The 18,898-nt window shown below is 42.8% G+C and overlaps 1 protein-coding gene across 9 annotated transcripts in view; it reads left to right on the forward strand.

The window, feature by feature from the left end:
* RFFL (ring finger and FYVE like domain containing E3 ubiquitin protein ligase) overlaps positions 1-18,898 on the forward strand; it is a 33,982-nt gene that overhangs the window by 12,592 nt on the left and 2,492 nt on the right. For 6 of the 9 annotated variants that reach the window (XM_080367962.1, XM_080367960.1, XM_080367965.1 and 3 more), the window contains exons 2-5: positions 8,843-9,033; positions 14,182-14,586; positions 16,473-16,556; positions 16,933-18,893. In XM_080367962.1, the coding sequence (XP_080224088.1) occupies positions 8,848-9,033; positions 14,182-14,586; positions 16,473-16,556; positions 16,933-17,436 (1,179 nt within the window). In that variant the 5' untranslated portion in view covers positions 8,843-8,847 and the 3' untranslated portion in view covers positions 17,437-18,893. Of the gene's footprint in view, positions 1-17; positions 2,445-8,842; positions 9,034-14,181; positions 14,587-16,472; positions 16,557-16,932; positions 18,894-18,898 lie in introns of those variants that run through there. The other 3 variants (XM_080367959.1, XM_080367963.1, XR_013924218.1) reach the window with 3 other exon arrangements.

The raw sequence follows: 18,898 nt of genomic DNA on the forward strand, positions 1-18,898 counted from the left end.
GGGCACAGATGCAGCTAACCTCCCCCAGCTATTGCCGTGTGGCTGTCGTGGAAGAGTATGGTCTAGGTGGCATTTGAGATAGTCTGGAGAGTATGGAGCAATGACCTCCCTTGAACAGAGCTGGTTAAGGAAGCGACACAGTTATTTAAACGTTCAGGTTTTCATTTAGCAATTTATTGCTACATATTGCAATTACAATTTTAGCAGCTACCTGCTGCTTGGAAAAAAAGCAACAGCAGCTGGCCAAAACTAAATACAAGCAGGTCTTATGGAGGTGTGAACGAACAGAGAAAAAAAATCAGAGCTCAAGCCAGCCTTAACCTTCTTCCCTGTAATGAAAAGCACTGATTGAAATGGTAGGTGATAGCCTAGATTCCTGGACTGCTCATTGCTCACGTTTTGACAGAGAGCTTCTACTTTCACTGCCACTTTCGTGTGTGGGACAGAGGATAAACACACAGGTACACCTACTCAGGGTGCTAGCAGGGTGGGAATGGTAATAAAACGGAGTACTCTGGAATCTTACTTCTCCAGGGTTCGTTCTTCTCTTTCTGACTTGGTTCATGCTATATATTATAGCTGACTTAATTTTGTCTTGCTGATGAATACCATATGAGTGTGAAAGAGCGCACTGGCTTTTTTAATAGCTTTTCAGCATAGCAGGAGAGTGAAAGGGAGATAGTCTATTGGAAGTCACAGCACGTTACTTGGGAAGAGGTATGGGACTAAGGAATTAAGATAGACTGGGCAAGAGAAATAATTTTCTAAAACTAGTTACATGATTTCATTAATCACGTTGTTTTGTGTTAACTTGGTGAAACAATGTCAGTGCCTTGCAAAGGAGAAAGGCTGTTGTTGAATTTTCATCTTGGCAGACGTCTAGAGACCTAATTACAGTTAACAGCAGGAAGAACTTTTTATCTAAATATTTTTCAATATATAAAGTGCAATTTTGGATCGTAATAAGCAGTTTATATTGAAATAATACACACCCCAGGAACCCAATTCCTTTTAAAGCAAGACAGGATTTCTAAGCTTCTCATGTTAAAATTGGGAAAAATTGTTTGGTTTTACTTGTGCTACAATGGAGAGAGAAAGTGGGCGAGTGCTGTTTGCGATTCGGGTGCAAGGATGGGAGTCAAGTGAGAGGATGTCTGTTTCTGTCTTTGGAATTAGCTTCCTGTGTTATGTTTTGTAAATCACACAGCTTTCTAAAAATATTTTCTCAGTTTTAAAATGAAAATTGCAGTTCTCTAGTTTTGAAGAGGTGCTTGAAGCTTAGATCCTTTGTGCTTGTTAACAGTATTGGTGAGATTTGCTGATGAGTAAAGGCACTTTCACTGAAGATCTAGCTGTTAAATCTTCTAACAAACAACATCAGCAAGCCTTGCTGAGAGCAAGCTTGCAATTTACTTGTAACAGAGTATGCTGGTAAACACTGATAAAGCTGCAGAACGCTCTTAGAATACCTACTGTATTTTTTTTCATGTATTTGAGAACTTCTTTCATTTTCCTCTCATTTAATCAAATTTTCTAAAGGCTTACCTTGCAAATATTTTACTCCAATGTAACCCGGGTTCTAGCAGTATAAAAGGATCTTTGACTGCATGACTGTTTCGTCTGTACCATGTAACTAGGAAGTTACTTTTGGTACTTCTCTCGGATTCAGCAATAATTTAAGGTGATAGCATTTCAGTGAAGTTGTGTGTGGCTGGCTGTGCTGAACTACTGTGGCCCCATTCCAGCTTTTTCCTGTGCTGCTTTGCACCCTGCCCCTGCGGGCCACGCTGTTTACTTTCTGCTCTGTGGTAAATGGATGTCACTTCCTTGATTAAAATGCTGGTGCGCCGCCAAATTCTCTTCCTTTGGGCTCGCACGCTTGGAGAAGCAGCGCACCTAGCAAGCGTACGCGCTGCTGAATCCAGTTGTGTGCCACCACTCCTTGATCTGGCTCCTGGCTGGATGTGTTGGGATGTGCTGTCTCCTGCCTCCCGGGGCACCTGGCATTGACATGTAGAGGCTTTTGAAGGCATCTCCAAGGTGGAGAAGCAGAGATGCAGCTGTGCCATGCTGTATTAAAGAGGGTCTGAAGATGGATTACCAGGAGGCGCAAGCTGAACTACCAGCTGTGTGCTGTCCGCAGCCGACGGGGAAGGTCTAGACGGCGTACGGGCATGGGGTGCCAGAGTCACCGGCTCTGCTCGGGGAAAGCAGCCCAAGGGTGTGAGCATGCGGGTGCTGCACAAGTGCAGCTGCTTGCCCTCACGTGCCTGACGGCGTAGGCACTCTTGGATACGCAGAAGCCTGACCAAGACGCCACAAAAACTTACCTGGACACTCGGTTGGGTGCAGATTGACCCAAATATTCTGTCCTCTGCCTTCGTAACTGGCCAGTTTCTCACCTGTAAAGCTTTAGACTGACATCAAAGTTGCTGATCAGACTGGTGAGCAATCATATATTTCTCTTTGTAAAGATTGGTATTGCATACTGAAATGATCAGAGATGTGAAATGTCTCCAGACATTTTGAAGGCACAGAACAAAATGGAAAAATGTCTCCTTCCTCCAAAACAAAATTTCTTGTCTCTTCTCCCTGAATACTCATGTCTCTAGCTGTGATACAATGCTGATATTCATTTGCTTCTTTTCTCAAGATGTGCACGCTGTCACATTGGGCACATGTGAACTAGTACCTCTATTCAAACCACATTTTTTTCCTTTCCCTAGGTAAAAATTGTATGTGCTCCATCCAGTTGTGTATAGCAAATTACATCTGCATGCTTTGTGATGGATAGCCAGGGCTGGACCCCGCTTTTCCTTTTCTCATGCTTTGTACTGGTTAAGACACCAACTCTGCAAATGCTGTGTTTGCACAGGCAGCTTGCCTCCTTCCCTTGTGCCTCCCGCGAATGGCTAATTTGCCGACTTTTCCACCTGTCCCAACATATGATTGTTCCCCTTTATTGTAATTCAGGTCTGTATGTCTGTGATGCAGGCTGATAAACATAAAATTTATGCATAAATGTCATTTGAGCAGATTATTCTATAGCTCTGTTATCAAGTAAATACTGATTTTTGACCGAGGAAGGTCTGAATTAACTTTTTAAGTGGTAGGTTATTAGTGAAACTAATTTTAGCAAGGCATTTCTTATCAGTGCATGTTTACTGAAAAAAGTAAATTGTAACAATGGGCAGCTGTACAAATGCTATTAATGAGGCACCAAGTTGGTTAACTCATTAAATACTTTAACAATTTCAAAACAGCATTCATGAAAGTGGGATCTGATTGATTTTGCATGGGATACAGCATGGATTAATAATATAAAAATAGTAATTTTAGATGAGCTTTAGCAAGACATAGCTATTTTAAGCCACACTGCCCTTTTCTGGCTTCCTGAATAGATTTTAGTGATCTTCAAGCTACTTGAAATGAAACTTCTGATTTTGTAAATAGCATTAATCCCAGTCCTGGTGTGTTGCCTTGGAAGTTGTGTCGTACCAGTGAATGTGGTTTTGCTGTTGTGGAGGCCACACAATGGGTAACAGGTTGGATATACGTTGTTGTATAGCATCTCTACTTGAAGCGCACAGGCCCTACTGGATTCTGCAGTTTGGCAGTTATCTGGTGTTGGGCGAAGGGTGGGGGGAAGGCGGAGAGAGAAGAGTGAGGCAGTGCAGTAGTCTGGAAACTGCTGAGAAACAGGAGAAGGCAGTTAGGGATCATAGCGGGATTCCGAAAGGTGGTAAGATTGTAGTCTAGGAGGATGGCCTCTTGATGAATAAGATAGGAGAAGGAGCTTAATGGTTCAAGGAGCTAATAGAGAAGCAGCTCACCATGGTGAACTGTCTTCCTCTAAATGAGGAAGCGTGAGAGCAGCTGATAGAGCTAATGACCAAATGGTATTGTAGGAAAGTATGCCATAGCAAGGCTGCTGTTTGTCTTGCATCTCCCTCCCTTTTCAGCACTCTGTTCCACCTGCAGTAGCCTTGAGGGTCATCAGCCCTGGTGTTCCAGTGGTTGAAGGCCTCTCTGGAGGAGGAGGGAGTACTTGTTGCTGTGGCTTCTCCTTGTGTGGGAGCAAGCTCAGCTGATCATGGGAGCTCGTTCCTTTTGATCCCTTGTCTCAGTGGTGCTACTGCATTCTAGCCTCCAAATTCCTGAGCAGTCACGAAAAGAAGCAGACACAGTCATCGAGAGCTTTATTGTACAGAGCAGAAAGCTCAGTGATTCTGAGAGATGTTCCTTTTGCTTGTTCTAATCCTTCATTGTTTGCACCCTTAGGAAAATTAAAGGGAAATTTTATATTCAAACATAAACCACAGTTTTCCCGTACAGCCAAAGCCTACCCTTTGGTAAAATCCACAAAGCATGTGTAGTAAATCCTGCATGTAGGCAATGATCTCTGACACTCTGGCTAGCAAGGTTATGGCATGAATAGTGCATATATATTGAGAATCTGAGTTCAAACACTTGTTTAAAATGAAGATGGGAAGTACAAAAATCCAGGCTTGCATTATGAATACTATCTTCAACAGTGTATGGGAGGAAAACTTTGACATCACTGGTATTTCCTCTGGAATTAAATCATGCTTGCAAATTTATACAAAACTCATGGTGATTGTACAGAATATGTTAATGAACAGGTGGTAAAATGAATTTCACTCTTCTGTTTAAAATTGGTGATGAGAGTCATGGCATTCACAGCTTCATACTGGAGAAAAAAAAAAAAGCAGTCCAGCAGAGCATGATAGAGTGCTAGCACTGTCTTGCTCGCAGACCAGGGCAAGCAACTCCTTGACTTGTCCAACATTTATTTGATTTCTTTTGAGTTTTCCTTAGAGACTCAAGAAAGAAGATAAAATGATCACACTGCCCAAAACCAAGCCCAGTGTGATGATTGCCATGTGGGTGGATGTATTTTTCACTCTGGGACAGACTGATTGATCCTGCACCTCCACCCTTGCTGAAGCTCTTTCTCCCTTTGCTCTTGCAGATGCTCCAAGCACAACATGCAGTTACAATTTGGGGTGGGTAGTTTTTGGCTGGCAGAAGTCATCTGTTGAGTACCTGCCACAGAGCTTTCAGTTTCCCCAAAATAAGCTTGTGTAGTTAAAAATTACCTTCTGTGGCTCCTGTGGGTCAGTATGAGCACCCTGTCCAAGAATAATGAAGAACAGTAATGCCTGTAATGTTCATCATGCCAGTAATTCAACATCTCTTATTCAAGAAGTGGCTTGAGAATTCCTGAAATCTGTGGTGTCATTAACTTTTCCAAACTGACATGTTCATACTAGGTTACTGTAAGTATTTACCAAGCCCTGGAGCACAGCAAAGTAGTAGCTCTTTCTGCTGGTAATATTTTTTTGGCTGGGCATTTATTTGTCACTTCAGCGTAATTGTGGAGCTCCTTGTATGCAAAACAGCCATTCATCTGCAAAGGATTGTCAGGCTTTGCACAGGGCAGTGCTTTCTAGTTACGATGCTCAAACTCTGCTGCATCTGTAACAAGAACCCGTCAGTCAAAGCATCGCTTACAGGAATTACCAGTTTCTGAATGGTCCTGACCACATATCTCTGAATGAGTAACAAAATAAATAAGGGAATGGTTAGGCTGTAGCAAACATTGTAGAGATACCTGGGAAAGTGTCATCCTGAAATTTCACTGTGACATTCTGCTTGCCGCTACCGGTCCTGTCCTACTGTAGTGCTTATTTCTTCAGGTCTAAAGCTGATCCTTGTACAGAGCAAGGAAAAGCCCCTCTTGAAGCGCCTGCTGAATCCTACCCGCATTGCTGCTTCTCTTAGTGCAGCTGTAGGCAGACACAGAAACATTTCAGCATCTTAAGCCTTGGCCATAGCTGCTTGGTGGTACAGCTGCCAGTTAGCAAAGCTTTGCCTTACTGGTGGCAGCATCTGAAGTTCCCATGTAGTATCCGCTGTGTGTTCCAGGTAACTAACTGTGTAATTCTTGCTTTTCAGCCATTGGTCTTCTGGGAATTTGGCAATGGCAGATACCAACAAAATTAGTTGGGGCGATGTTGACTGAGGCGCAGAGCGTGATGGCCGCTGTACGGGCAGAGGTGGAAAAATTTGCAAGCTCCTTTTCTTGCACTTGGAGCAGCCTAAGCTGCCCCTGGGGCAGGCTGTGGCACTGCCTGGGGCTGTCCCCGCCACCTTGAGAGCTGACCAGGAATCTCTTGGTGTGCCTGGAGGAGAGTCCCGCTTGCTGTAAGAGCTGCTGGTGGAACAAAAGTGCCGGCTCACAGCGTGAAGTACGTGCTCAGCAGGAACCCTGAAATGCTGATGGTGAAGCCAGGGCTGCCTGTTTCTGCGTGGCTATCGACAGCAGCACCAAGTGGTTTTCAGTGAAGCATCTTTGCCAATGTCAATGCTGCATGTAGGCAAGGCCAAACTTAAACTTACATGTAAAGGTTCTTAAGCAATTAAAGCCTGACATACACTGGCACAGGCTGAAGGTAGTGTGCCTGAGTTGTATGAATGGCTGTCATGTTTCCGTGTGCTCCTTTCTCTTAAAGATGGGAGACACCTTTGGAAAAATGGTACAGATCAGAGGAGGGTCCTGGTTGTTAGTTTGTGGATGTTTCCCTTCCATGTTCTTGCAGTTGAGCGGGATTAAGCTGCTTCTAAAGCAACATCTGAGCCTTTTGTCAACCTCTTCATTTCCTGGCAATTACACAAAACTACAACTCCAGCTGAATGCTGAGTTCTGTCTTATTTTATCCTGGTTTGTACACTCCCTTGTGTTTTAATTCCCAACATTTGACATGTTGCAATGTTCCAGAGTGAATTAGTGGGCTGTCCTTTTTTAGGAAAACAAAGTTTTTAGGGCAGGCAGTAGCATTTGTGTATTCTGTTATCGTGGGTGGCCCTCAGTTTGCAGGGTCCTTGAAACAGGAAGGGAACTTAACTATGGATGCAGTTTGCCACTGCTGCGGAGGTTGTGATACTTGTTTGACTGTGCAGCTTTCATGTTGTTGAGATTTGCAAATCCTAGGAGCAAATTAAACCTCCAAACAGCATAGTTTGAAACAGAAATTCAGTATTTTTGCAGTAGAAAGGATGGGTTTATTTCTGAGCGGGACTAATAGTTTGAAGATTAATGTGCAGGAAAAGAGTCATTGTTTCTTTTATGTATGATACCTTAAACTATGTGTTTTTGGTCGCAGTGCAGAGCTAATACAAATGGTTGGCGTGTTATTTCTGTTCATGGAACGCTTCTCTCCGTGTATTTATTAAGATCTAGCTGCCAGTCTCAGTGCAATTCACACTACAGCATTGTGCACATCAGTTACACTAAGAATTGTTTATCATGTCATTAATCTGTAGATTTTCACTTAAACATTAAAATCTGCTGAGCCTGCAGGGCAGGGTTCATTGGTAAGCTCACCATTGTGAATTTTGAAAGGCATATGTCCACTGCAGTGACAGCATAACTTTGACAAGCCAAATTCAGCTAGATTTTGAAAGGATTAAAGATGCTACTAAAGCTACAGATACTGGAACAGCACCAAAGTGCAAAACCTTCCCAATTTAAGTATATCAACCCAAAAGACTTAACACAGTTTGTTGTTTGTTTTTTTTTTTTAATAAAAATTAACAGAACAGTATGTTGGCATATTATACCTAATAACCTTTAGGGCTCATATCAGCCCCTTCCCCTTGGGAATCTGGCGTTTTACAGTGCCAGTACTTACTGAGGTGACAGAAATGAATTGGCAGTTTAGCTGATAGATGTTTTATTTCCACAAGTTTATAAAATTGAGCAGTTTGCTGAACACCATCAGTGATGGACCTGGTTTTTAAGATGTAAAAGAAACATAGTCTAGGAATACAGTGTGACTGCAGAAATGCAGAGGAGGCAATTTGTATTCTGTTTACCAGTAAGTGATGACACATGGTGTATGCTCGAGAAACCGAATGCCCAGATGAATTCAGATTTCTTTGTAAACTCCAAAAAGCAAGATTATAGCAGTGTATTTCTGGAATACTGCTGCATGGGTGGTCTTAGAAGACTCTAAAACTGTTCATTTTGCACTGGACTGTTAGGATTTTAGGTAAGTGTATGTTTATATATAATTATTTGCCTCGCAAGAAAAATAAACAAGTAACATGTGTCTCAGATGCAATTGTTTTCCCAAGTAAGTTACTGGAAATTAGTATTTGATTATTTTTTGCCTGATGTTACTGACATTTACTCGCTGTGGGATGATTTAGCCTTGTAATGCTGCAAATTCAGTTGAGAACTGGCATATATTAAATCAGTGGCTCCACTGTCCTTGTTTTTTTATTCTATCTTTTTGGATTTGTACCTGTAAATCTGTAGAGGTATTGAGAATAAAATTGAAGAATAGCCATCTATGAGCTTGCTGCTGATTTTATTTAAATAATGTATGAGGCATAATTTGAGTTCTGTTCGCTTTTCCTGATGCACAAAAAAAAAAAAAAAAAAAAAGTCAGTGTATTACAGCTTACATGGAATAGAGACAGCCTGCTCCAGCAAACTTGATTGTGGAGTCTCATACAGCCAGCTGGAACATAACATTTGTCTTACCTTCTCCGTAATCTCTTAACTCTAAGAAATTCCAGTAATAACTGTCCTGAACTTTCTTTGTTCTGTCTCACCAAAGGCATTACTGTGCTGGACTGGGTGTGTGGTTTTTGCATGTGCTTGTAAGTTAGAGGAAAGATGAAAACTTACAAGCACGCGGTTAAAAATGAATGGATGGTAGGAAATTTCAATATGCACGTTATGCTTTGTTGTCACTTTAGCTGACAGATTGCTTCACGTGTCATTTCCAATATGTCTCTTTTCCACTTGCAGTTACTATGTGGGCAAGCTGCTGTAACTGGTTTTGTCTGGATGGCTCACCTGAAGAGATGCAGCCACAGCCGCAGCCAGGAGCCAGAGCCCAAGCCTATTCCAACCCCGGGTACAGCTCCTACCCGTCTCCCACTGCTTCTGAACAGAGCTGCAAGGCGTGTGGGGTGCACTTCGGCAGCTCCTCGAGGAAGGTGGGTGGCAAACCTCTTCTCTGGCGGTATGCCATCTGACTTCCATTTAATTACAAAGAGCCAATTTGAAGAGAAATGGGTGCACGTTAGAAGCCTCTGATTTGAGGACATAGCATATGGGAAAAGGCAGCTTGCCTGTGTCTTTAGTCATTCTTTTGCAATTAGCAGGCATGCTTAAAGATGACTGGAAGTGTGGTAGTTAACCTTCAGGAGACTTGGCTTTCCCAGGCACTGAAAAAAGATGCCCAGACTGTTTATAATCCTTTAAACAGCATTAACTTGAACATCAGTTTTTAAATTTGTTATTTTAAAACACTACTATACTTAAAAAAACAAAAAACCAAACCAAAACAAAAAAAACAACAAAAAACCAGCCACAAACTTGTGGCAAGGAGTTTAGTAATCAGTTTGTGTTTTCAGTTAAGGAGAATCTACATATCTCTCTTCTAAACTATTGTTGCTCAAGCTAAAAAGCCACATGAGTTTATTGAGGGTATGCATAGAATTACTGAACGGAAAAAAAAAAGACCAAGTCCATTTCATCTTGTTTATAAACTTCATTTGTGAGCGTGTAGATGCAAAAAATATTTTTTGCCACAAGACTTCTTAATTAGATGGCAAACCCTGCCTGGGACATTATCTGGGGGCAATGGTTCTTGTAATGCTGCTTGAAAAATGTTTTGGTGAGGAAAGCTGTTCAGCGTCCACGTTCTGTGGCTTTAGTGTCTTATATGTAGCGTGTTACTGAGCTGAAGAATGTGAGAACTTAAAAATTATGGTGAATTTTGGCCAAAGCACTTTTAGATTAGATGGGGAAATTCATGAATTGGTTGGTCGTGCACGTTTTTATGTATGCGTGCTGGTGCGTATCTGAGGAACGGTAAACCTTGGTGGAGCTGCTGCTTTCTTCTCACAAAACAACAGGGATGTTTATGCAGTTTTGCACTGAGAAGTGTTATTGCTCCAGAAATCACTAGAGATGTTGATAATATATTTTGGAGGTTTGGGTATATATGGTAACTTATTTTGGGTATGTAAGTATGCTTAGACTTTCTCGGACAGTGGACAGATTCTGGGTCAGCTGGAATGGTGCAGTCACTGCGTGTGACTCTGCATAGCTTGTCTTTAACATTGTCCTTGTTAATGTGATGTGTCTTCACAAACACTTGTGAAAAGAATTATTCTTGATCCAGTGCTTACTATTCCGCATAGCAGCAAATAGCAGATGTAGACAATTCTGCTTTTGAAGTGAAAACAATTCACCCAGTTAAGTATGGATTATACAGTAGCAGTTCTAGGAACCATAGTCCCATTTTTCCTAGCACATTCTGAAATATATGATCTAATTTAAGCTGTCTTTTAACGCAGTGTCTTGTGTCAGAGTCATCAGCACCGCTCCAGATATGTGAGAACATGCTGACAGGGGCCAGGTAAAGGTCTGGTGTGCAAATTGTAGAGGATCTGCTAAAACAATGGAAGACATTTTGGCCCCCGGCAGACTTCCCTGTTTTCCGGCGGGAGCTGGCTGGCGGAGTAACTGGGGCAGCAGAGTACAGTGTGTGCCTCGGCTGCTCCCGTTCAGTGCAGGCGATAGGTGAAAATGAGTTTGACGTTTATATTCTGTACTGTGAAGGGGAGCTCCTAAACCTTCCTTCCACCTCCCTTCTGCCACCGCAACTAGGGAACAGTAATCCTGGGGGCTGGCTTGAGCTAGACGGCTGCAGGTGGCAGAGCTTGAACAGCGGCAGGAAAGTCTGTGAGAGCTCATCCGTCAGGCCCTGGTCTCTAGCAGAGAACTGAATACATAAACACCGACGTGTTTGTGAGCCGTGCTAATTCTTTCATGCTCTTGGTATGGACCAAGAAGTGTATGAAATCTCACTTTGCAGCAATGAGAGCATGGAAAACTGTATTCTCTCCCAGGAGACGCAATACCTTTGGACTCTAGTGTCCGGTTAAGGTTTGTACTGAAATACAATGGATAAAAATTAATTTCTTCCGCACTGGTGACCGTAAGGATAACCTAGACTGCTTACAAAAACCCCAAAATGACAAACAAACAAAACCAAAAACCAGAATGATGGTATGTGAACATAATTGTATTTTGGTTTTTGGAGAACAGCACCTGCTAAAAGCATTAGGGTAGGGGACATTTGAATGGAGCATGTGCTTAAAGATGCTTTTAAGTAACTGTCAGAGCATCTTTAAACGATGTAAAATTTAATCATGGTAGCAAAAATATCTCAGGGTTTTTTTGTGTGTGTTTTCCTTCTCTTAGATTACATTTTTGGTCTTGGTTTTCTGCAGCAAGCTGATTCCACAAAATCTCTTATATTTCAAACAAGCATTCTTCATTTCCCTCTCTGCTGATAGAAAGCCATGGCAGGCATTCACGGCGGATATATCAGATTGTTATTCCTTCCTCCCCCATTTTCTGATTGCAGTCCCTTAAACTGGCTGACATTTTCAGGAAGATGCTTTTCTTTGCATACTTACAGAAAAAGCTCCTGGCAAGCTAGGTTTAAAAAGAAATAAAAAAAAAAAGCTCTGAACAACAGTAGCAGTAGTGAAAGCTTGAATGTTGGCATTTTTTCATTTTATCCTGCATACAGAGAAGAGCCAAGTGTATCCAATCCCCATCCTGGTATCTCTGGGAGACTGTTAGAGCAAACAACCAGGAACAGCTTCTGCTCTGGACAGGCTTCTGATTTAAAGTGTTTCACTTCTGTTTGACCATCCTGTAATTGTACTGCCAGTTAGTAAGCATCGTTCAGAAGTGGTCTGACCTTTTAGGAACAAGTTTTAATTTACAGCAATATTTGAAATAATTGTCCTGAGCAGACTGGTGTCTTCAATCATTGCCCTCTCAGTCAGAGTTCAACAAATACACTGAAGCTGTAAAGCTGCTTAATGCTGAGATGTGGCAAACAGCTTCTGTGCGTCTTTAAATACTCGATGCTCAGATGCAGGCTGTTTGGTTTTTTTTCTCCAGAGATGAATCCTAGCGGTGAACTGATAAGCCAGACATATGCCTTGTTTTATTATGACTTCTCAAATGTATCATTTGATAACTAAGACAGACTCGTGTTATGACTGTTAATTGCCAGCAAAACCCAGGTTGGGTAACGCAGCCCTTGTACTGTGCTGGCTTGTGTGATACCTGAACATCTGAGTACTCAGGTGGGAGTTTTCTGGCTGGAACATCCTTGGCCATCCAGCAGTTCCCATCGGAGCCGGTTTGCTGTCTGCAGAGCACGAGGGAGGCTTCTCCCTGCCAGAGAAGAGCAGGGTTGCTTGGTTGGGTTTTTTTTCCCCCCTCAGTTCTTCTGGTTGCTCCCCTCTCAGGGACGGATGATTGAGAGAGGGGAAGCGTTGCCAGTGAGGTTATTTTCCATTACTCTGCCTTTGTGGAGTATTTGTTCCCCTGCTCTAGACAGATGCACAACCAGTAGTTCCTGTCTCTGCCCTGAAAATTCCCTGAGAAGCTGGGTTGCTCCTGCAGGCATAGGGTGGAAAAAAAAGTCAGTTACCTACTAATTTTTTTTCATAATGACCAAGTTAAGGAAAACTCTAAACTGGATGGTATGTCGAAGTTGCCCTTTCTGTCTTGCTTTGTGATTGATGAAAGTCACTTTTACTTGGCAGGCCCCCAACCAGCAATTTTGAGATGAGGTTTTGAGTTTGCATGACCAGTGGTTCTATCTGTGGTAGAAATGTTCATGTCTTAAAAAGTTTAGGCAGGAAATTTGGATTCTTTCCACTAACTGTCATTGTAAGTCTATTACAGGGTCTAAATGAGAAGCCTGTTGGTTATAATTGTAAGGGGATGTGTGGGGCAGGGGGGCGGCCAGGCTGCAAAGGGGATCAGAAGAAGCCAGTGTAAGCAAGTAGTGAATTTACACCTCTTAAAACATTAGAAACATCTGCTTTCTTTGAAACTGTTAAAAATATTCTTTGGTCACTAGAAGTAATTCACAAAACAATCTTTTTGTCTCTGTATTTATTGCTTCTCCAACTCCGCATGTGTCTTTTTCCTTGCGTGGTTCTGTATGGTCAGGGTGTCAGGATTTCATAGAGATGCTTGTCTTCTCTCAGACTGTGAAGTGGTGTTTTTAACCAGCACTGAAACCAGTTCTTTCTTCCCTCAGGACTTTTTAAAAGGCATGTAATGTGGCTGTTCTACTGCTATTCCGATTGGAAAATGTAGAATTTGACTTTCCAAAGTCTTGAACAGTCAAGTTTCTGCAAAAGTCAACACGGACTGTGAGTGCTTAGAACTTCTGAAAATCGAGCCCTGAGTGACGAGACCAGAACAGTATAAAATATAAACATTAAACAACAGAATTTAATCTGTAAAGTTTTTAAACATCCAGGGCCTAATATTTCCAAAACTTCCAACACTTTCTGTCTAGCACCTAGCTGGCACACAGTATGTGTATTATTTTCAAAATAAGCTGGCTATTTTTGTTGCATAAATAAATGTTGAATTCTTTGATGTCTGTCAGACGCTGTAAGCCTTGTCGTTTCCTTTTCCTCGTATGGTGAAAAGAAGATTCATTTAGTGATTGCAGCAAATTGAAGGGGAAAAAAAGGGGAGGGGGGAAGGGAGGCCACTCATAGCAAGTATTAAATTTATGAAATAGAGATTAATTTTTTGTGAGTAGTTCCCTCCAATGCTAGAGCTTTTTCAGTGCACAGAGCAGTATTTTGTTATTTTATAAAGCAATGTGCTTTGCTTGAAAGCTGTGATTTACTTGAAAGCCTGCTGCCTCACAGAGTTCTCCCGACTTCATCTGTGGCTTAAACGGTACGAACAGGGCTGGAATAAGGTGCAGAAAACTCCTGTCATTTGAGGGAACGGGCTAAGAATGTAATATTTCATCCTGGGTAAATGGAGTGTAAATACTGCTTTTCTAAGAGCTGTGAGGAACTTGGCGATCTGCTCATGGGATCAATCTATTTCCTCATCTAGGAACATGAACAACATACTTGGCACTTTTTCATAAATAAGAAGGTTTCGGTTATGTCTTAACAGAGGCTACTCTTACTTTGGCTTCCGGATGGTGGAGGAACGCTGCCTGTGGTCGTTGTGCACCTCTGTTGCAGGTCACGGTGGATGGGTTGATTCTGTTCCCTTCTCTTTACCAGCACATCTGCTTGGACTGTAAGAAGAATTTTTGTACGTCCTGCTCAAACCAGCCTGAAGGTGGGCCCCTTCTCTGCCACCTGTGCCAGCGTTTCCGAGCCACAGCTTTTCAGCGGGAAGAGCTAATAAAGATGAAGGTTAAGGATCTGCGAGACTATTTGGCACTCCGTGAGATTTCCACAGAGTTGTGTCGTGAAAAGGAGGACCTGGTATTTCTGATTCTTGGCCAGCAGCCTGTAATTACCCAGGAAGATGAGATAAGAACAAACCCGTTTAATACTAGTGTCTCTGGACAGCAAGACTTTGTGATTCTCCCACCAACCAGCATAGAATCTTCTACCTCACATGATGCGTCTCCAGGGTCTGCCGATCCCATCTCAAGCTCACTAGCTCAGGAACATCAGCAGGTACAGTCTGTAGCCAGAAGCATCTTTTGCAAACTCATTCATCTCTATTTTTGGATTAACTACTAAGATGTTGCATGAGGTTTTCCAAGTAGGTAATGTGCCAAAGAAGTTTTGTGTTAAAGATGTCCGCTTGAAAAGCGAGGAGGGCTTCTCTGTGGAGCAGATGACAAAATACTTTGCATTTCATACATGCATTTCTCGGGTTTGTTTTTAATTTTGAAGTGAGGGCCTCATATGTTCCTACAGAATAATTAGGAAAGTAAGATGAGTTATTTTATGCTGCTTTGCTGTGTAAAACTGTGACTTGCTATCACCAGCTTTCATGTGCTATTCCCTTTCTGCATCAGAGGAATTTAATTTGGTGGGTACTGCTGAATGTACTGAACAGTCACTCCGAGAACACCACTGCTATTTTGAGATGTGTTTTCTCTGGGTCCACACTTGCCATTGCCGCTACGTAGTCCTGTGACTGGTTCCTTTGGTACTTGATGTCTGTTGGGTGCACAGATACATCTTGTGTGTTGATGTTGGCAGTTTCCTGACAATTGTATGTAGGTGTTAGATGACATGGTTATTATTGTTCTTTAATTCACGTGCAGACAGCAAGCGGTTTAAAGCACAGGTTAAAGTAACTTTTGGAACTGAAACTGATGAGAAAGATGATTGCGAGATGGGTGAGGTTTTTGGTCTCTTCTGGACTCAGATCAATGGAAGACAAAATCAGAGCCTGTTGTTAAGTCTTCATTTTATGATGAACTCTGCAGTTCTGACAAACCTTGTCAGGGGCGTTTAAGCTTAATTATTTTTTATTGACATTGCTTTGTTTGTCTTTCTGCTATCTGGTATGGGAAGTTTACTCAGTGTTTGACATCTGCTCCTAGTCCTGTTACTTAATAGGTGTATTTAGTTCCCTGTGGACTAGAGCAGTGAAAGTATATGTACCTTCTGCTTCCTCAGCAGATAGATCTAGTACAAAGGAAGAATTTTCCTGGGAGGATGTTTTTTTGCTAATCACTTAAAAGGTCTTTTATTCTCTGGTTCTCTGGATATTGGCATTCCAATTTTACCAGCAAATTCAGCTCTGTTGCCTTCCCTTACTGCCCCATGATACATTTCAGCTTCTTGTCTGTACTTGCATGACATCCTGCTACAGGTCAGGCTCTTTCATCATCGTTGTTACTCTTTTGCTTTGTAAATATTAATGAGTCACCACTTAGATAAGTAGGATGGTAACGTTACAGCATCCTTTGTCAGTAGGGAAACCACAGAGGGGAATGATAGCTGCTGAGGGCAAGTCAGCTAGAATTACATGGCTGTGCCTTTCATTTTATTGAGCGCTCAAAGCAACTGCCCCTTCTCACTCTCCAGCTTTGTTGCTGCTTGTCCTTTGCTTAGTATCTCCTCTTTGTCCAGTCCAGAACTCACCTGAGGAGGTGTTTCTGTGTGGTTACTTTGAAGATGGCCTGTAGACTCTGAGCTGTGTTAGAGGAGGCTTACACCGAGCTTGCGGTGTGATAGCTGATGTGCCATCAGAGCCGTGATATCACACCGTGTCACACTGCAACGCTTCAGGGAAGAACTGCATCTATCTGTCTATATCGCAGTGTATAAATTTGGCCTCCTCCTGATCCAGCCTCACAAGAACATCACGTGGCAATCTTACTGTACAACAACAAACTGTTGGGTTTTAAATAAAGGGGGGCTTTGCTGCACTTCAGTTTCAAAAAGTTTTACTCGTTTACTTGTTTTTGTAAGTGCTGCACAGGAAGTGTTTTCTGTGAGTGTGCCTTGCTTTTACCTTGTGCTGCAGTTTGTCCTCTCTGGAGCTTGTTCCTTCTGCACACACGGAGATACGCTGTTGGTGAAAGCTTTATTTCCTCTTCTAGGGAAATGGTTATGTGCCTCCCAGCCAAGTCGGTATGACAGGAGTTGAGAATGCAGCAGAAGCACCAACAGAGGAGGAGACACAGGTTTGTGTGTCCTGGAATTAGATGACAAGGAATACCAGGTTTCTTTCCTAGGCTGTGTGTGTACCACGGAATTGGTATTGCAGATATGGGTGACTAAACAGTAATTCAGACTGACCACCAGCAGACCAAACCAACCCCTTCCTTTGGCATCGCCTTGTCTTCCACATATAGAAAGAACTGGTGTCACTTGGACACTATAGAAAAAAAAATTTCCATCCTAGGGTTTGTGTTTCTGACAGATGGGGGAATTCACAGAGTAATCAGTTGTATGTACACCCAAACATGAATTCCTGCTAGTGCACATGTTGAAAGTTGATTTAAATGGTAGTGCTAGGTGTTGAGGGCAGGAATCATTCCATCTTTGTTCCCCTTTCAGTCTACAGACTCAGAAGATAACCTGGTGCAGGGGAGGAAGGCTTCTCTTTCCGATCTAACAAGCATCGGCGACATTGACACGCTCTCTGTGCGACAGCTGAAGGAAATTCTTGCTCGCAACTTTGTCAACTACAAAGGCTGCTGTGAAAAGTGGGAGCTGCTAGAGAGAGTGACTCGTCTTTATAAAGAGAAAGACCTTCAACATCTAGGTAAGAAACTTAGCAAACCTGCCTGTTTTCCAGGTTTTCCCTTTTTAGGGACAGTGGCAGAAGGATATAGAGCTTACCTTAGATTTCTGTTTCGTAGTGTGACGCATGTTGGAGTAGCTGAGCTCTGTTCACCACTGCTTGTACTGGAGAGGGTAGCTGGAGGTACTGGTAGCTTGGAGAGTGACTTCTCTGTAGTAGCAACAAAGGAGAACTGCGCACCCTTCATCGCAGGGTTCTGTAGAGCCCTGGCAGATCACGCTGGTCACCGTGGCACCCACAGGACAGCTGCTGTGTGACTGTCGATGGGTGACTGTAGGTGCTGGGTGGGCGCCTACCCATTGACTCATGGCAAAGCCAGCAGGAAAACGCTGCAGAAAGCAGCCAGGCAGCTCAGGGCAGGCATGTGTGCAGGGATGGTGGCTCCTGCTGTGGAACAGCTGTGGTTATCGGTGGTTTGGCTTCTACCTGCTCTTGCTGAGCCTGCGCTTTGACTGATGAGGGGACAGTGGCGTATGGAGAATGTATCTGGTTTGAATTTCAGATGCCAGTTTGCAGTTCTAGGTGACTAGTTTAAAAATACATATACGTGTAAATAACTTACAAGAGAAACGCATTTTGACACTTTGGTTTCACAGGTAGGTTTGTTCCTCAGTGTTGTCCAAAGAAGTGGTGTTTTCTTAACCACATCTCACTAAGCTCTGTCCTCTATGAATGGTAACAGACTTAAGACAACTGTTTTGGATTTATATTCTCTCATTGTATCTTGTGCTTTTGACAGAATTTATCCTTTTCTCTTAATCAGCTGCCTGCACACGTTGCAGCTGTGCTCAGCAATATCGGTGAGGTTGTGGAACAGCAAAGAAACTGGCACAAGGGGCTACTGAACAGTTCTGTCGTAGTTCTGTGAAGCCAGACACTGCGTACATTTGGAGACTGTCTTAAAAATTGAGACATTGCTTTAGATAGTTGCTTATCTTTGTGAAGCGCTAGCTGTTGTGAAAGCTCGGTAACAGAAAGTTTCTTGCCAAGTTGAACAACAGATCCTGAGCAGAGATTCAGCCTGAACCTCTGCGTGGGGATCAGCAAAAAGCAGTTTTGGTTTAGTAATCTCCTTCAAGGTAATTTCCCACCCCCCTCCCCGCTTCTCTTATTCTCACCAAATAACTTTCTCTTCTTACGTTGCAGTTTCTGACACCGATGATCAAACTGGTAAGTGATATTCTTCATCACAGAATCCTTTAGGTTGTAAAAGACCTTCACCATTGAGTCCCACTATGAGCCCAGCACTGCCAAGTCCACCGCTAAACTGTGTCCCCAAGCACCACATCTATGCTTCTTTTAATTACCTCCCGGGACGGTGACTCAACCACATCCCTGGGCAGCCTGTTCCAAGGCTTGACAACCCTTTCTGTGAAGTTTTTCCTAATATCCAACCTGAGCCTCCCCAGCGCAACCTGAAGCTGTTTTCTCTCATCCTGTCACTTGGGAGAGAGACCCATGTTGCTTCGTTTGCCTCAGTGCTAAGAACGTCAGTGGTATTTCTGCTTTCATTGCACAAATTCCTGTGTGAAAGCTAACCTTCTGCTCCTTGCCAGCTGACGGAGCCAGTACTCCCTTTGTGTCTACACTGGATAATTCCTGCCCCCCCCTCCCTTCAGTGCGCCAAAGTACCTTAGGGAAGTCCTTTGGTAAAGCCAGCTCACAGATTGCACAGAAATGACATTTGTCTCATGCAAACCATGGTTTCTCCTTTCCTCA

Source organism: Falco punctatus (assembly GCF_963210335.1).
Source record: "Falco punctatus genome assembly, chromosome: 1".
In the NCBI taxonomy this organism is placed as follows: Eukaryota; Metazoa; Chordata; class Aves; order Falconiformes; family Falconidae; genus Falco; species Falco punctatus.